Source organism: Colossoma macropomum, unplaced genomic scaffold (genome assembly GCF_904425465.1).
Source record: "Colossoma macropomum unplaced genomic scaffold, Colossoma_macropomum, whole genome shotgun sequence".
Taxonomy (NCBI): Eukaryota; Metazoa; Chordata; class Actinopteri; order Characiformes; family Serrasalmidae; genus Colossoma; species Colossoma macropomum.
The window spans coordinates 7,755,265-7,773,143 of record NW_023494809.1 but is presented as its reverse complement, the minus strand read 5'-3'; the positions used below and the strand labels follow the sequence as shown (position 1 = coordinate 7,773,143).

The 17,879-nt window shown below is 38.4% G+C and overlaps 1 protein-coding gene across 2 annotated transcripts; it reads right to left on the bottom strand.

Annotated features, from left to right (window-relative positions):
* Positions 1-2,902: 2,902 nt before the first annotated feature.
* Positions 2,903-17,342, bottom strand: LOC118798663 (neural cell adhesion molecule 1-like). Of its 2 annotated transcripts, XM_036558131.1 has the most exons (15): positions 16,702-17,342; positions 16,108-16,179; positions 14,706-14,903; positions 13,288-13,425; positions 12,680-12,826; positions 12,177-12,294; positions 9,538-9,692; positions 8,749-8,873; positions 8,102-8,222; positions 7,824-7,991; positions 7,442-7,561; positions 5,943-6,070; positions 5,217-5,379; positions 4,513-4,662; positions 2,903-3,570 (listed from the first exon to the last, which is right to left on the bottom strand). In XM_036558131.1, the coding sequence occupies exons 1-14, from the start codon at positions 16,763-16,765 to the stop codon at positions 4,529-4,531; spliced, it is 1,851 nt and encodes a 616-aa protein (XP_036414024.1). In that variant the 5' UTR covers positions 16,766-17,342; the 3' UTR covers positions 2,903-3,570; positions 4,513-4,528. The 2 variants fall into 2 exon arrangements, with proteins under 2 accessions (XP_036414024.1, XP_036414025.1); XM_036558132.1 differs by lacking the exon at positions 7,442-7,561 and having other exon boundaries at positions 16,702-17,340.
* Between the last annotated feature and the right edge of the window lie 537 nt (positions 17,343-17,879).

Sequence of the window (17,879 nt, the reverse complement as noted above, 5' to 3'; positions counted from 1 at the left end):
GCTTTATTATTTATTATAAACTTTACTAAATGAACTGTTTCAAATTATTTTTAGGAATCAGATGTTTAATTTTAGCCAGGGCTAAACCCTCCTCTTTCTAAACAGATAATATCCTCATTAGGCCTCGGCCCACCTTTTTAGAGTTTTCCCTCGATAATCTGTGTCTTAGCTGGTAATGAATTTAGTTTGGCTGAGTACACAAAGCATAACTGCTGCATCCTGACCTCTATAAATATCACTTTATGACCACGCCATTGTGTATTATGGTCACAGGGCAGTTTGAAGGTTTTCCAGGCTCATCATACGGCCAGATAACTGGTCTCACTGCTTGTCTGGAGGAACACCATCCTCCACTGAAGCACTAGAATTAGGGATGTCTCCCCACTTCTAAAACTGTGTCCACCACAGCATCAGGAAATGGATGTCGTTTCCTCCGTACGCATTCTCCAGGGTGGCGTCTGGCATAACTTCATCCACATCTGGAGGTAGATCCAGCTCACCATTGTTCAAGGTTATTCTCTTCCACAAAACGAGTATTCTCAGGAGGTTTTAAGAACTTACCTAGTCACCTCCAAACATCTTCCAAGACTAACCGAGGAGGTTTGTGCACGTAACAGTGCAAAATCCGTATCACTGCCGGTGTCCATATAGGTGAAGCACTTTGGCAAGGGTGGTCAAATGTGAGCCAGTCATTGGCCAACCATTCAAAAAATATATAAATTGAGGAATGTGTTAATCATGCTGCACCTCCGCCCCCAGCTCTCATGAGCCATCACTGATTAAAAAAAAGCAGCATGAACATTTTCAGAAATGGACAGAGTTGGACATAAGTTTGGCCCAACAAAACACAACAGATGCACAAAATCAGCACAAATTGGCTGCCAAGACAATGCGTTGGTCAAATGTGTTGCAGCGGTTGATCAGTCTTCTCAGAATAATGGCTATGTAAAACCTGGCATTCCATAGTACGACAGATTGGCAATGGCAATTTTCTCAAACTAGTGGAGATCAGTGGCCTTTTGGACAGGATTATGGCTGAACACAAAATTTTAACTGAGCACATTAAACAGGTAGCAGAAAGTGGATTGCCCCAGGTTGACTTTAGCCATGTGGTGTAGTTTTCATTTTTCATCAGTCATTATCGAAATAAGTTTCTCACCACCCATCTCAATGGCTGTTCCGCTAGAAGAACATTATCGTTAAGTAGTATATTCAACACAGTTAGCCTCACTGCCTATAGTGCCACTGTAGTGCCCGATCTCACTTCGCTCTCTTGTTCCGTTCAGTCCCCACTCCATGGGAGCCATGTCCATTCATCAATCACTGGCCTTTTTAAGGACTTAAATTTCAAGCAAGTGATCATCCACTGTCATAACAGAACAACCATTGTGTTGCCAAATTAATTTCTGCAGTGACCGAAGCTTCATCCAGCTGGATCTGTCTATCATCATACCCATCCCTGCTCCCTGTCCATTCTTTACAGGATGTTATAATCTCCATACTCTTACCCACCCATTTAACACACTCTTCACAATGCAGGTCGATGGATCCGCTGTTGAGTCCTGGTTCCTCACAAAGTTTCGTCCTCACACCCCTGAGAGTTTTTTCTTGCCCTTGTCACACTCATTCGGACCCGGATGTTTGTAACCATGTCACCATTATGCTGAATCAAACTCATCTGCTCCATCTTTCCTTTCATCTTTTAACCTTAATAGCAACACGCGGTTTTACCACAAGTATCATACAAAGGGCCAACGTAAGTAGAAATTCTCTAGCCAAGCTGCTACAGTTCACATGTCACCTCTTCAAAATCAGCTCTTGCAGGACAGAGACTTCTGGACCAATGTCTTTCTCATTATGTGAAGGTCCCTCATGCAAAGTCTTCATACACCTCACACAGTCAAAGACCTGAACAGGTCATGAAATTCTCTTCCCTCCTTTACTTAGTCTTCCCTCATACTACCACCATATGCTGAAGGCATTGTCCAATTTTACAAAAAGGAGTTATGGAAAAACTGAAATTTGAAAGTAGAAACTCCTCCACCTTCTAATCTAATGCCCTATAAATTCCCCTCTCTACTTTCCGTTTCCCATGACCAAGCTTTCACAAACCCCACCACTAGATAGATATGTTGAAGGCACAGAACAAACTCAAAATGTGGATAAACCAAGGAACCTGTCCTTTATGGTCATGAATGTGAAGCATGTCTCTGAATATTACTGCTACAGCTTAGAGCTTGTTAGCAGTCTGTTGACCAAGTCTTAGAGCAGTCTCAAAGATAAAAAAAGAGGCACATGAATAAAGATTTTAAACCACCTTCAAACTTCAGCATAACCTATTTAAACTAAATATGCTTAGAAATGTAGATAAAACTATTTAATTTTCAAAGAAACCATGTTATCATAGTACAACATTGTGAAGTAATGTTTGTTTCTTACAAATAAAACGTTTATGGATGGACGTAAAGTGATGAAGATTTACTGTTTTGAAGAAAACTGGCGTCATCCATAAGTTGCACCATTTTAGATAACGTGACAAAGTACATGCTTTCTATCAGCTTATTTAAACTCCTGCATTCATTCTGTGCTGTTTTTTTTTTTGTTTGCTGCTGTGACAGTTTTTAATTAAATATTTGGAGCAGCATGTCCATCTGATATACTGTTTTGAATGTTTGTTTCGGTCTGATATTGTATTGAAATAATTTCAACCTTGACATTCAATTAGATACCTTAAACAACTACTTCAGATGATTTATGACAACCTGGCTGGGCTTCACAATTCAGACACTGTTGAGACTCAGCTGACCTACACAGAGCTACAATTCCAACCAGCCATTTCAAACAGGTTAGTTTACGGGATTAACAAAAACAAATTTGATTATTAGGCTACTCAGGCATTTTATTTAAGGACAGACAGGGCAGCATAATGAAACTCTTTTTAAACATCCCTGTTTTAATGCCACATTTATAGCATAACTGTAAATATATAAATTTCACACAGACCACAATGTTTTTTCTTTAGAAAATATATATTCCAGTATATAAAACAAAATTAAGACTAAAAATGTATGTGAAATAATATGCTTCCATAATAATTACCTTAACTTTCTAGTACAAATTCTGAAAAAGCATCAAACCCCACTCCTAAGTACAGATTGCCCGATCACAGCTTAGAAGTTGTAACTACGTCCAGGCATCTCTGACAAGCTTTGTTTACTGCCGTGCATACCTAATAAATGTAATCTTCAAAACGCATGTAGCCATATGAATTTGCATTAAAGATAAAGGATATTGCTCCCTTCATAATAAAGCCTTACTCATCTGAAACAACTGTGTGTATTTCGGAACTTGGCATTACATACATCTGTGGTTAACAACATAGCCATCTCTGTCTCAAGATTACACGCTATAATACAGACAAATATATCCTACTTTCTTGAGCTACACTTCAGCATCTATGCTCCTTCAGCCATTATTTCTCTTTGGTTTGAGTTGTGTTTCTTCAGAAATACAATGAAGGAAAGACTTTGCAGTTATACTTCAGCAGAGTCACCATTGGCTGGTGGTTTCCTGAAAGGAGAGAATATATCTTGATTATTCAGGCAAAAATGCTTTTATATCTTGTTCTGACTATATACACCAACATATTTTTGCTGTCATAAATATACCTTGATTATCCAAAATAGTAAACCATTTTTAACTTTTATGAACATTAACGTATCATCATTTGTATTTTGTAAGTTTGGACCATTTCTATTGGTCCATTCATCATGAAACGTCCACAATGTAAAGGGCAGCTACAGAGTTATGAGGTTCTGACATGACAGCAGCGACATGTTTGTCATATGTTTCAGGTTCTGATCACAATCACAATCACAATTTTGAACTACAATGATTGCAGCAAGATGGGGATCAAAAATGCCTGAAAGAGCTGCTGAGACCCTAACGGGGTTCAGGCTGTCACATCCTGAGTTCCTGAGAGCCATTTTTGTGGATGGTCTGCATCCAACCCTCTAAAAAAAGCATCTACTCGAATTTGGTGAGGGGAGCTTTGTCGCACGTGACCTCTGAATGTACCCTGTTCGTCTCCCCCTTTCGTGCCTGTAGTTTTGGGATGCTACCCCTCGGTTTCTCTAGCCCATTCATGTCTCTGGATCAAAGCATACACAGACACAGAGACTCAGCCAAGGTAGGCCAGCTCACAGTAAAGGGTCACTCTTATATTATATCAGTCCCCTTGTTCATAAACACTTTCTGTAGTCTGTATTATTTTCCTCATAAACCAATAGGCCTTCAATGAAGCACATGAAGAGAGCAATTCAGTACTTTTAGCAATAATTTCACATCAACAGTTAAACAGAATGAACAATGAGGTAGTCATTAGGAGTGAGTAATCATTTAACTAAGAAAGAGCAAAAACAAACACGTTATCCTGTTATTAGTACAAAAACGATGTATGTAGTCTTCATGACAAGCTGAATTTGAAAAGAATGAAAGGAAAAGATAGTTTACACAGCAACATTGTTGATCACCCCTTCCTACAAATGCTCAGACACCTGGCCCGGATGTCTCTGGAACAGCAAACCACCACCAATAGTACCAGGATGATGACTATGACAATTCCAGCCATAGCGCCTTTAGTGAAGCTGGGCTCTTTCTCAACTGCAAAAGAGTTAAGTACATGTATGTTTGTTAAGGCAATACTTAACCCAAAATTCTTACATGTGGTTATGTAGGCCAGTAAAAGCCAGAAAAATGAAAGCTAGTGGGGCTGAAAGGATGTGCAGTGATATTGGAATTGTACTGATAATAGCAGATATTTGCTTTAAAGAAAAGACTGGCATTGGACAGATGTTTAGATTTGACCGATACTTTAAACAATATTTGATGACATAGTTATGACAACGCTGACTACTGTGCTAAAATGTTTACATTTTATTCATTTTATTTATTTCACTCATCATACTGCTTTTATAACACTACAGAAGTAAATGCTACATTTCTCCGTAATGCCAAACCAGGTGGATCTAGTCTAAATAAATGTTTATGCATTGGTATCAATATCGCCATCGGTAACTATATACATTAAAAGTACTGGATATCAGCATCGACCCGCAATTTCCATATCAGTGCATCCATTTTTGTAAAGTATACTAACGTGTCAATGAATTATCAGAACACATGCTTATGACTGCGGTAGTCTAGTGAATCCTTACCCTGTGGAATGGTGAAATTGAGTTTGGCTGGGATAGAAGAGCCATTAATGTTAAATGCCGAGACCTCCATCTGGTAGTCTGAGTTGTACTGAAGATTCTGTAGCTGAATCTTAGTGGAGTTAGCAGGCATTTGCTTTTCTATCCAGTTCTCACCCTCCTTGTTCTGCCAAAGTGAAACAGATGATGTTAATTCTGAAAAAGTGCTCCTCTTTGCTAGTTTACCAAAACAGGTTTGGAAAGTTTGAAAAAGCAGTATATATATATATATATATATATATATATATACACACACACACACACATTGATGAAGGTTTGTCCTAGATTTTCTAATGTTACTTTTATGACTTACATGTAATCACTATTAAAGCTAGATGGGTCTAGTCAACTACCACACAATTACAATTCTTTTTACTTAACCGGACTCCTTGACAATCTTAATCAGAAAATATCAAAGCATGTGTCATATAATTAGAGATAAAATATTTATATATAATATTTAAAAAATTAAAGATAAAAAAGCTTGAAAAGTAAACAATAAGTTTTTCATTTTAATTTCTTGTGTTCTGATTTATTGTATGGCAATGATGAGTGGTAGAGACAAGGGTAGAGTTAGCCAGGGAGCCATAAAATCCCTGAGCCAAAATATGTGGACTACAGAGAGAAACTGCTAGTTGGTTTTGTTGAAAAATGACAAAGGTACAAAAATTATTCAGTTTAACAACTGACCATCCTGTAGCGCACTAAGAAATGCTGAATGGGATGTCCTCCATCGTCCAGCTGTTTGATTGGGATGGAGTAGGAGTTTCCCTCTATCTTGCCGTCAGTAGAAGACAGTACAGGCTTGTCTGGCTCCCCTACAGAAAGTGAAGAGACAGAAGAAAAGGCAAAAAACAGGACAATTTAACGACAACAAGAATTTAGTAGCTAGAAATGTGCACAACACTGCTGGTTGCTTATAGATTTTTCATTCATTATTACACCATCAATTACAAGGTATGACAAAATATATGCTGTACTTCACAACGGTTTATAGCTACCCAATACATAGTGTATATTACGTCTGTTTAATGAATTGACAGGCCTACTGATTTACCCTCTGTGATGGTGAAGATAAAGGAATATATAATTATTGACTATTTTTTAAATTGCAGAGTAATAAAATGAAAACAGCCACCAATCAGCATTATGCAAATTACATTATGGTAACTGTTGGCAATATCATGATATCATGCTAATTTTTGGTTCACTGTTAGCCACATTAGCATGTTTAATCATGCTTTTCTACTATTCTAGTGTTTTAGAGACATGAAAAAAAGTTAAACCTGCTCCAATGTCAGAATATTTCATTGGCTATTTCAAAGATTCAGGCAAATACAGAAGCCAAAATTTGGAAATCTTTTGAAAAACAAGCCCCAGATCACATCTACCACAAATCAAGTGTTAGCAGATAAGATGGAATGAGAGGATGAAGGCAAAGGAGTTTCAGTGGCTGTGTTTACATGCAAAGATTTTTGCCAATCCGATTGAATACAATCCGATTACAGATTCAGACTGAGGTGTTTATATGCACACTCTATTCAACGATTTGATGGAAAATCTTCGTTTACATGCTCACTACAAGTAATCCGATGCAAAATGACGCGCATGCGTGGAGTAGCGTTTAGAGTAAACATTACCATGACAGCGAACATCACGTGAGGTCCAGTCCGCGTGAGATGAGTTTCCAGTTGGCACGCTTGTGTTTTAATTGCTTTAAAATGATGTCAGACTCAGGAAAACGTGCTTCACATGTGCTTATAAAGGAAGCCGCGAGAGGAAGACGTCGTGTTCTGAGACTCATAAGCTGGACGTCCGTCCCACCGCCGTCTTTTAAAGCTCAGAGCATAAACTTCGTCTCCTCTGCAGACCTGTTTCTGCTCCGCCATGCTGAACGGTATAAACTTTCGCCATGACGCGACGCACATGCGCAGAACATACTTACACGTTCCGATTGGAATGTAATCGGATTCAGGCGTTTACATGGCTAGTATTCTTCTATTTAACGGATTATTTAGAAGTTTACCCACCTCGTTCAATCGGATAGAAATTGTATTCCGAATGGCCTTAATCGGACTAGTCTATTCCGATTGAGGTGTTTACATGGACGTGTTCTATTCCGATTGAGCTATTAATCGGATTATTAACGGATTATCAGGCTGCATGTAAGCGTGGCTAGTGACACTTACGTCTGGCCTGGGTGCGGATCTTCTTCTCAGCAGACAAGCCACCAATAAAGTGTTCGCTTTTGGCAGCAAAGCGCACAGAATACTCAGTGTATGGAGCCAGAGATGTGACTACCAGCGATTCTAGAGATTCAAACAACATCTGTCAAAATCTCATCATGTAAGAGCCCCGCATGTGTACAATAATTTAAAGCATTGTAATTTGTTTGTTTACTCGCTAGTGCTATGTCTCAACAGTGTTGGTGCCTGAATGTAGGAATTAGTATGATTAGATATGGTAGCTATCCATGAAAAAACGCAACACAACAACAACAAAGTAAAAAATAAAACCACTCTGATTCTGTACTGAAGATGCTAAATATTGTGCCAAGGGTGAGTAAATTACCAGAAGAAGGTATGGCAATCTGACTCCACTCATCTTGTGGTTGTTTTCTCCACTGGATGACAAACTTGGAGATGGGAGACCCTCCATCTATAATGGGAGCGTGCAGGGTGATGTGGGCTGATGTGGGTCCAGGTGAAACAGTGAAATAGATGGGCACTGCAGGTGCAGCTGGAGATGAGAACACATGAAGTGAGAAATTATAAAATTATCAAAGACAAATAAACTTCAAGTATTAATTTGTTAATGTTTAATTAAACATGAACATATATGTATCTCACTTATTAGCCTGAAATCCTTTGTGGTGCTGCCTGCCTTGTTGCTGGCTTTGCAGGAGTAGACACCGCCATCAGAGGGCTTCACATTCTCGATATCGAGCTCTGAGTCTGACCCTTCTATTTTCTGCAGACCAGTACAAGAAACACAATAAGAAACAAAAATAAAAGGTTTGTACTTTATGGACAACATTGACTGTATTCAAGCATGTTCAGGCAACCACTCAAAAAAAATATTCAAAAAGCAGAACAGTGGGGCTCCAACAATTATTTAACACCATTGATTAGTTGCTGATGATGTTGCTTAAGGAAAAAAGGATGACACATCAGCAAACTGATCTCTAATGTTCATATGATACATACAGCCATTGTAACAGGTTGCAGTTCTCTACAGGGAGCATTGGGGTGATATGGCTTCTGATGTAACCAGGAGCAGTGTCAGAGGGGCATTTAGTGGGACAGTGCCCTGCTAAACCTTATGCACACTTTTATAGTGGCACATTGCAAAAAAACATATGAAAGTAAACTTTCTGCGCACTGCTGCTGCGGGATATACAATAAGCAGTGTTATAGTAATAATCATTATATGCAGCCATGCAGGACAGTTGGTCCTGCAACAAAAGTCACTTTTAAACAAAAACTCAGTTTCCTACCTTGCCCTCATGGTTAAGCCACTCGATGGTGGGTGAAGGGTGTCCTGTGGCATTGCAGAACACAGACACAGACCCTCCAAGCTTCACTGCCATCTCCTCCTGGCTTAAGATCACTGATGGGCGTTCTAAAGACAATCGGCAACCCCCATTACAAAGTTAACATACCACAGAACAACCATCATGCTCCCTAAACAAGGCGGTAAACTGAACAACTATGTGATCCCTTAAGCCCAAGATAAAGAAGTTGACAAGAAAAAGTTTTAACCAAAAATTAACCTTTGAGGAACTATTTGACTATCTGACTTGATTAAAGGATGTTTTACTCCAGAATCAGAAAAAAAGGTCTAAGGTAAAAATAATGGATGAATGGTGAATGAGGGCACAGACAGAAAGGATAAAAAAGTAGAGGAAATCTAGAAGCTGCTCTAAACCATTGAAAAAAGTTTATAGTAAGTCCAAATGGAAATAGTTGCTTACACTGCACCAAATTTCTCTGTTAATCGCTGCAGTTGTACTTTTGACATAAGAATTGATTTGTGGTTGTCAACATCAGAAAAAAAAGGAAATGGAAATGGGCACAAAGCACTACTCAGGCTATGGTATCAGCTTCCCATATCAGTTTACTTTCTTGGTGCCAAAATAGGTGATACTGTTACTGTAAGACCTAAGCGATCCATACCAACAGTGCAGGAACTCTAGCTAAGCTCACTGTTTTTCTTTTTAAGGAAAGAGGATTATACATGTGGTTTCAGCCTCCTTGCTTAGTTTAACAGCCGAACAATTTCTCACCTGAGACGTCCAGTATGAACGCTGCACTGTCATCTCCAAGCTTATTGGAAGCCGTGCAGGCGTATTCTCCAAAGTCACTTCTGGCCACAGCTGGGATGATGAGCTCACTCTTGTCTGAGTTGTATATGTAGCGAGAAGAATCTGAGGTAGAAGGCCTGAGAGGGAAGACAGATGCAAGTTTAATTGAACCCATAACTGCACAACACGAAAATGCTAACTGAGTAATGCTGGTAAATGAATCATGGTTACTGGTGTCTACTTACAAAAAAGAGACACAATACTGTGCAAAAGTCAGAGACCACCATTCATTTATTTAATTTCCTTTTAAAATAGCCGTTTAGTACACTTTATTCATTGTTAAGGACATATTTCTGAGAAGGTTAAAGATAAGTTAATCCAATTGCCTAAGAAAAAAGAAAGTCAAAGGCAAATAAATGGAAACAAATGGGAGTTTTCAAAACTGGAGTTCCTAAAATAAATTAAAAATAAAGAGAAAATGGGACTCCTCACAACTATGCAAGAGCCGGTAGACCACCAAAACTCTAATCATCAGATAAACAATAATTAAAGCTTCTTTGTTTTGAGAGAGAGGAGAAATCAAGCTCCACTCTTGCTTCAGGTCTGAAAAAATCCACAGGTGTTTCTGTCAACTTATAGAGTATAGACAAGTATAGACAACTTATAGAGTTGTTAAACAAAGAAGCTGCTGGTGTTTTCAGAACAATGGACTGTCCACCCCAGAGTCCAGACCAGGGTTGGGATAGCTACTGAAAAATTACAAGTTAGCTATTATGTAGCTACCTTCCCAAAAGTTGTAGCTAGCTACAATTTAGCTACTTTTCCAGAAAAAGTAGTGGCTACTTTTTAGCTACTTTTTGAAAAGTAGTGCACTACTTTTTAGCCACTTTCAAAGCGCGATTGTCAGAATGTTTGTAAATCTCCACCTGACGCACCAAACAAGCCCACCTGATAGTGTGAACAAGATGCTGCATTTAATCATGTGCCAGAAAGAAACTTAGAATTAAAATATAAATATACAAAAATATACAAAAAGATCACCAAAAAGTAAGTTTAAGTGTAACCAACAATCAAACTTACACAACCAAAGGCGTGATATCCAACAAAAAAAATTAGACTAAAGGCAAAGTCAGTCATTCTGGGTTTTTCCTTACAAAAATCAACAAAAATAACCGAATACAAACCAAACAACTTTGTGCAAAGCATTGTCAACTGTTGAAATAAAACTGCTCCAATTTGAACATTTCCCCAAGATGTGTACAGACATGACATTCAGAGTCCTTTGTTAAACATTCGCAACACTTTAGCCTCAAAATTCTCATCAGTGACACTCACTCTGTTTGGGGTCAGAATCAAGCCTGAATAATCTCTCCACTGCTGCAAAGCTGCTGCGGCTCCACAGCAGAACTAGATTTTTAGGTAAAATAACATAATCCTCCTTTGCTGTAAAATCATTATAACACACAGTTCTAACACACTTTTCACAATAAATGGTCTTAAACACTGGAGTTGACGCATAACTGACGCATAACTGACACATGTTTAATCTGCAACAACTCGCAAAGTCGCTTTTCATTCTCCGGCTACTCGTTCGAATTGTCCCATTCCACCTTAAATGGCGCAGCAGTACAATCTGGCGCCTAAGGTACCATTTAAGGTGGAACAGGACAATTCGAACGAGAAGCAGGAGAATGAACAGCGACTTCAGCCTCGTAAAAAGTCAAACATTAAGAGAAATTTTACAAGAAACTCACGGAAAAGTTTCCTGAGCTAAGGTTAGAGCAGATCAAAGTAAGTGAGTTTTTGTTTATTTCATTTTTAGCCTGTACTAGCACATCAGCACATACTGAGACATACTTACAGCCAAGATAGTAAAACGAACATAAAATGTTGTGGCTCCCAAGGTGGTTTCATTTTTGTTTAAAGGACAAAATGGCTCTTTTTAACATTTTGGTTGAGACCCCTGAGTTAAGCCTACTGGTAAGGGGTGATCAGCGTGTGACAGTGTGCTCGAACTGTCCGCGGCTCAGTCAGGTTTGCACAGTCGCCACCTGCCCAGTTAACGACCGCGTTCTATGGTTCATATTTTGTGCGGACAGCCTGAAGCCTGTAGTGAAATTGTAGCAAAAATGATCGCTATAGCTACACAAAACTTTGTAGACACTACAGCTATTAGCTACATTTCCTAAAACTGTAGCTACAAAAAATGTAGTTAACTACAAAAAGTAGCGCGCTACTTAGCTACTCCCCCATCCCTGGTCCAGACCTCAACTTCACTGCATGAGTTTGGGGTAATTTGGATTGTGAGAATCAGAAAGTGCAACCAACTTCTAAGACTGAACACTGGAGGTGTGGAAAAATATCCCTGCAGATTTCTTTGAAAAACTAAAAAGTGATGGTCTTTGGAGAATGGAAGCTGTCATGACAGCCATGTGGACACACTCAATACTAAAAAATACTGGATATTCTATTTAGTTGTTTTAGTCATTTTCTGTTTTTCATGTTGGTAAATAATGGTAAACAATGTGCATAATGGTTGTTTTGACTGTAACTAAAGGAAATGAAGGGTGGTCTGTGAGTTTTGCACAGTAATCGGTGTGCTACTATATGAAAGTACTTACACTGTCCAGATAATGGCTGGTTGCGGATATCCTGAAACCAGGCAGATTATTGTCACGTTTGTGTCCGGTCCTGCATGAACATTTGTCCGCTCACTGCGAATCATCACGGTCGGTGGAACTAGAGGAGCCAAGGAAGTTGAGGAAACAGTTAGGAGAATAACTCTTTGCAACATTTATCTTTACATTTACAGCATTTGGCAGACGCTCTTATCCAGAGCGACTTACAATTTGATCATTTTTTTTTTTTTTACACAGGTAGGCGAAGGTAGTGTTAGGAGTCTTGCCCAGGGACTCTTATTGGTAAAGCGTAGGGTGTTTGCCCAGGCGGGGATTGAACCCCAGCCTACAGCGTGGAAGGCAGAGATGTTACCCACTACGCTATACCAACCACTTCTTTCACCAGATCCTGACATGATCAATGAGTTCTAGAGCAGCCTGTCGCTCTTGGTTTAGCTTCTTATTGAGCCATGTCTCTGTACAGTGTAAAAACTCTCACACCTTACCGTTTACAGCAACAGAGATGTCCAGCACCTTCTTTATGGTCGGTCGATCTTTTATGTTCGCCACACAGGTGTAGGTTCCATGATCACTCTTACGAATGTTCGTAATTTGCAGATTCCTATTCGGCAGAACTGTGAGATGACCACTGCCTGTGGAAAAGAAGGAGTGAGGGAGTCATCACTGTTGACCACTACCTTCTTTTTTTCATTACAATGAAATGAAGGCTTATAAAGCACATGCACTACTTAGGTTGTCAGTGGTGGCATTTCGTGAAATGGGGCAGTGCAGCTTTTTCAGAGTAAGTATTCTCTCACTCTCATTGTTAGACAGATGAGAAACTGGGTCAAATTTTTGGAGTTAGTATTCTCTCACTCTGAGTGTTAGACGGATGAGATATTTGATCAAATGGACAGAGCTGTGAAGAAGTTGTCCAGCCGCTGACCAGAAACATCCCTCAATTTGGCAACAAATTGGGTCATGACATGAGCCGGTGACCTCCCGCCCTGTAACCATCGCCACCCCTCCGTTCTGCCAACTGCAGGCATCACAGAGAATGAGGAAGGCGAGGAGACTCCCGTACCACATGGATAGCCTGTACCGAGGGTCCTACCGTCATTGCTCACAAGGTGACCATCCCGATACCAGTTGATCTCCACATCAGGCTTCCCAGTGACCACACATGGGACATGCACTGTCTGGTTCACCAAAAACTCATGGTATGTCTTTGTCTTGCCAAAGTTTGGGTCCTCTGACAATGAAAGAGCAATGAAAAGCAAATGTGAATCACTGTTCATGGAATCACTTACAAAGCTGTAGATGCATGGAAATGGGCAAAAGTCATCTAAGAAAGTGTCATCTAGAGCTATTTATCTAGGTGGTGAGCAGCTATATTTCACAGAAAAATGCCAACATGAGTATCATCGCTGTCAAAAGAAAAACAAAATCTCCAACAAAATCTCCAAAATGGCAACTTTGCAGGAAAAGGCAAAATGTTACTTACTTTCACTGTAAGTTGTAAAAGGATTTCATTTCAAGCAATTTTGGAGCATTTCTGTTGGTCATGAAATTTTCATGAAAGGTTTTTTTTATAGACAGTGGCAATATAATAAGCATAAATAGAATAATAAATATGTAATAATATATGATGATATCATAATATAAATAAATATAATAAATTGTGATTATATATTTGCCAGAGTCGGCTCCTGAAAGCAAATCCAGTATTTGTTGTTACCGTCCAATACCTGGCTGGGCTAATCAACACTTCTTTATGAAAAATCAGATGGTGGTGGAACAAAATAAATCCTTGCAATTGCTGGGCTGCATTGATGAGAAACGGAACCATACCAGTGTTCTAATTAGATCACAAGGTACCAATAACTTTATTTAAAACATTTTTTTTCCTTTTACTTATGTACTGCATTAATGTAAAGTGTATTTATTCAAATACTATACAATCAAAAATATACTTGCTCCCTGGATAAATAGTATTAAACAATTGTAGTTGTTGCATTGTTAGGAACATAAAGGAACCCATTCCCATCGTGTTTTTTTCTCAAGTCTAAGTAAAATATTAGTAAATATAAGTAAAATATTGTCTTGTTATCTCGAAATAAAGACATTGTTTCTAAATGTTCACTTAACAGGCCAGAATAATGAGATTTTTCAAATATAGAATAATGCTTTCAACAGGAAAAGAAATATTTTTTTCAAAATACTAAGGCAACATTTTGAGAAAATAAGTCTTTCTTTTCAGATACTAGGTACATGTTATTCATGTTAAGAGATATTTGCTGAGGTTAGAGAGGAGAAAAAAATCCTGAGAGGATTTTTCTCCACTACCTTGGGTTTTGGACCTTCATAGAAGCAAGAACAGTGTTGAGCAAGAAAACAAATTAAATGAATTAAATGTGTTGAAAATGGTTCTATTCGACATGACACAATAATACTATTAACACATCTTTAAATGTTGACAACACTTTGTCACAAAGTATCAATATTAGATATACGAAACACAAGGTGTCTTACCGTAGACAAGGATTTTGATGGATGCCTTGTCAGTGTGAGTTTCATAGTCACAATTGCATGTGTACGTTCCACTGTCTGTTAGGTCAACCCTCTTCAAAATCAGTTTACTCGAAGTTCCTTCCACTTTCTCCACTACATGACGATCTTCGTCAACATCCTCCCCATCCTTCTGCCAAATAATATCTGCCTCTTTAAAAGCTAGAAGTTATAAGGATAAATACCACATGAAACAAAAATGAATTTGTGGTATTGTCTTGGGTTTCATACAGAATACTGTAATTCTTGTAAATGCCTTTTACATGTTCTATGAATTTCTTAAGTGATGCTGCAGGTTTGTTTTGGAAGTTTTGACATGCTTGGCTTGGACTGGGAAAGACTGTTAACCGGCATCTAATATTTACATTATGCTGTGGTTCTTTAATACTTGTACATGGTATTTCACACTAACTACGAAATTCTAAAAAATATTTTTAAAAAAAGTTAAACGTTTAAAGAGAAAAATAAACAAAACATAAACAATGTCATCCATATTGGACTGAAAGGCTTCCTTCTAGAGAAACTTGCTGAGTCAGCATCGTTCGGTGGTTATAGGAACCAGATGTCTGAAGAGATTAAGGCCTCCTAAAACTCCATCACATACATTTTTGCACGAAATGGTTATGAATATGCTGCCTGATGCCTGGGACATTGAGATAAGCTTTTGGGCTGAAACTTGTTTTATGGTGAGGTGAATGCAGGGCACTGCAAGGCAAAATAGTCCCCAGAGAACATATAAAACATATAAAACTCAGAAGACACTGAATGTTTTGGGTAGCAGATAAAATTAGATTATTATATTTGCGTTGTAGACATCACAAGCCCTAGTTTCTATCATTAGAAAGTTTCTCCAAAATGCACTATTTCATCAAACCTCCCCAAATTACTTTGTTTACATCTCAACAATTAAATTATGCAGACGTTTAAAAAAAAATCATTGGAATTCCCTTTTAAAGAACCACTGAAAGGTTCTTTAGGTAAACAAACATGGTCCCTCCATGGCATCACTCCAAAGCACTCTTCATTTTCAAGTGTACACTCCCATGCAAAAGAAAGAAAAAAACAAGACGGGGCCAAGCCCAAAATGGCTTTTAATGTTCTTAACAACAAATCATTGCTCAGTAAATTAGCCAGAATTAAACAAACAGATACAGTATATTCATATGGGAGAACTGTTCCCTTTGATTTCTTTAAATGATGAAGTCTTGTGGGTAAATTACTGTTTCACTCAGCATTGATATATATATATATATATATATATATATATACACAAACACCAGTAAAAACGTGGACTTGGCCCATTTATTTTTGCCCAGGAGTGTATATATTACATAAACCTCAGAGAAAAAGAGAAAAGCAGACTAACCTTTGCACAGTAATAACTGTTCACTTCCAACCTTGATGTCTGTGTCACTGGTGATGATCTCTACTCTAGCATCTGGAAAAAGAAAAGAGCATTTTATTATTAGCTCCTCAGTAGGAACAATGAGACTGAGAGGACAGAAAGAAACACAGAGAGAGAACACACACTGAGAGAGACAGCATGTCTTTAACAGTTATTATTACGCTTAAGCATTCATAAGCCCTCTATTGTTAAGTGAGAGACAAAGCAAGACCAGAAATAGCTCCAAGAGACTAAAAGCAGATAAAAGGCAGGAAGAGAGTAAATGACCACTGGCAGTAGTGGACTTCCTTTACAATGCACTATTTCTACCTGTATAGTAATTCAGACCTCCTCTTGGTTAGAGAGATGTACAATGAGACGCATGTAAAGTGAAATACAATACAAGCAAATTAAGCGAGATTATAATGTGATAATATCTAAATCATAATTAATTATAATTATATAATAAATTATTAATATTAATATTTGTACTTCATTAACAAAAAAAGTTTTCTGCTATGTATGGACATACAGTGTATGTGTATATCTATATGTCCAGAAAGCAGTCATTCTTACCTGCTAGTCCTGAATACAGAAAGAAGAGGGCGAAGAGTCTCAGTCTGAAGAGAGATGCAGCCATTGCTGTATCTTCCACACCTGTTGCATAAAAGTGCACAATGCCCACTGGCAGCTGCGGTGGGCCACAGGAGGAGGCTGAAGACACGTATAATAACCCCTTTATCAGTGAAACGACAAGCGGGGTCCCAAAAGCTGCCCTGCCCTCACAGGCGACGAATCTAGAATGCCGGATGGAAGGCGGTTAACTGTCTCTTGAGAGTTAAAAGAGGAAGATATTTTATCGCACTGTCATTCGATTTATTAAGGGGCTCATCTCCAAAAACTGACTTAAAAACCAAAGACAGACTGCTTTATTGCGCAAGTGTGGTGTTATTGTATTGTTATTATGTGTCACATGTTTGTGTGGCATGCACTTTTTAGTTTTTCAGCCTTAAAATAATCCTTACAATAAACTTGGCAGTGCTTGGTTTAAGATATGTGGAATAACTCAAGGGAGCGACATGATCCTTTAGCTGTGTCAGCCAAAAGACCAATTTTTGTTTTACATGTTCTATATGTTTGTTTTCTTCTCCCAATTTCTACCATTTTTTTTCTCCTTTATTCCCCCTTGTAATTTTTGTTTGCTTGTATGTTTGCAGTTTGTTGTCTTCCCTCTACACGATGACAGCATTTACTAAAAGAAATGTGTAATACCAGTAATAAAGAAAAAGTGGTCCTCCGAAGAGGGGGGGTTGGTGGCGGGCAAAAAAAAAAACCCCAAAAGACCAACATAACCATGAAGAAAAATGGTTTGTATGGTTTGCTAACTGGGACGGCTAAAGGAGCGCATGATAAAAACTGAACCCTATCACAAGCAGCGCAAAATCAGCGCAGCATTCAACAAATACCATTAAATATATGAAATCTCCAAAAATAAGATAAAGGAAGTCCAACAAATTGGCATGCAAACATATAAACCTGTACCTATCAAGCTAAAAAGTCACAACAATGAGGAAAAATAAAACATATACAGCAGTAATAAACTAGACTGGTAATGTCAAACAAGGTAATGTCAAAATATACTATGTGGACAAAAGTATTGGGACACCTACATGTTACACCCACAGGAGCTTTTATGACATCCCATTCTAAATCTACAGGCATTAATATGGAGTTGATCCCCACTTTGCAGCTGC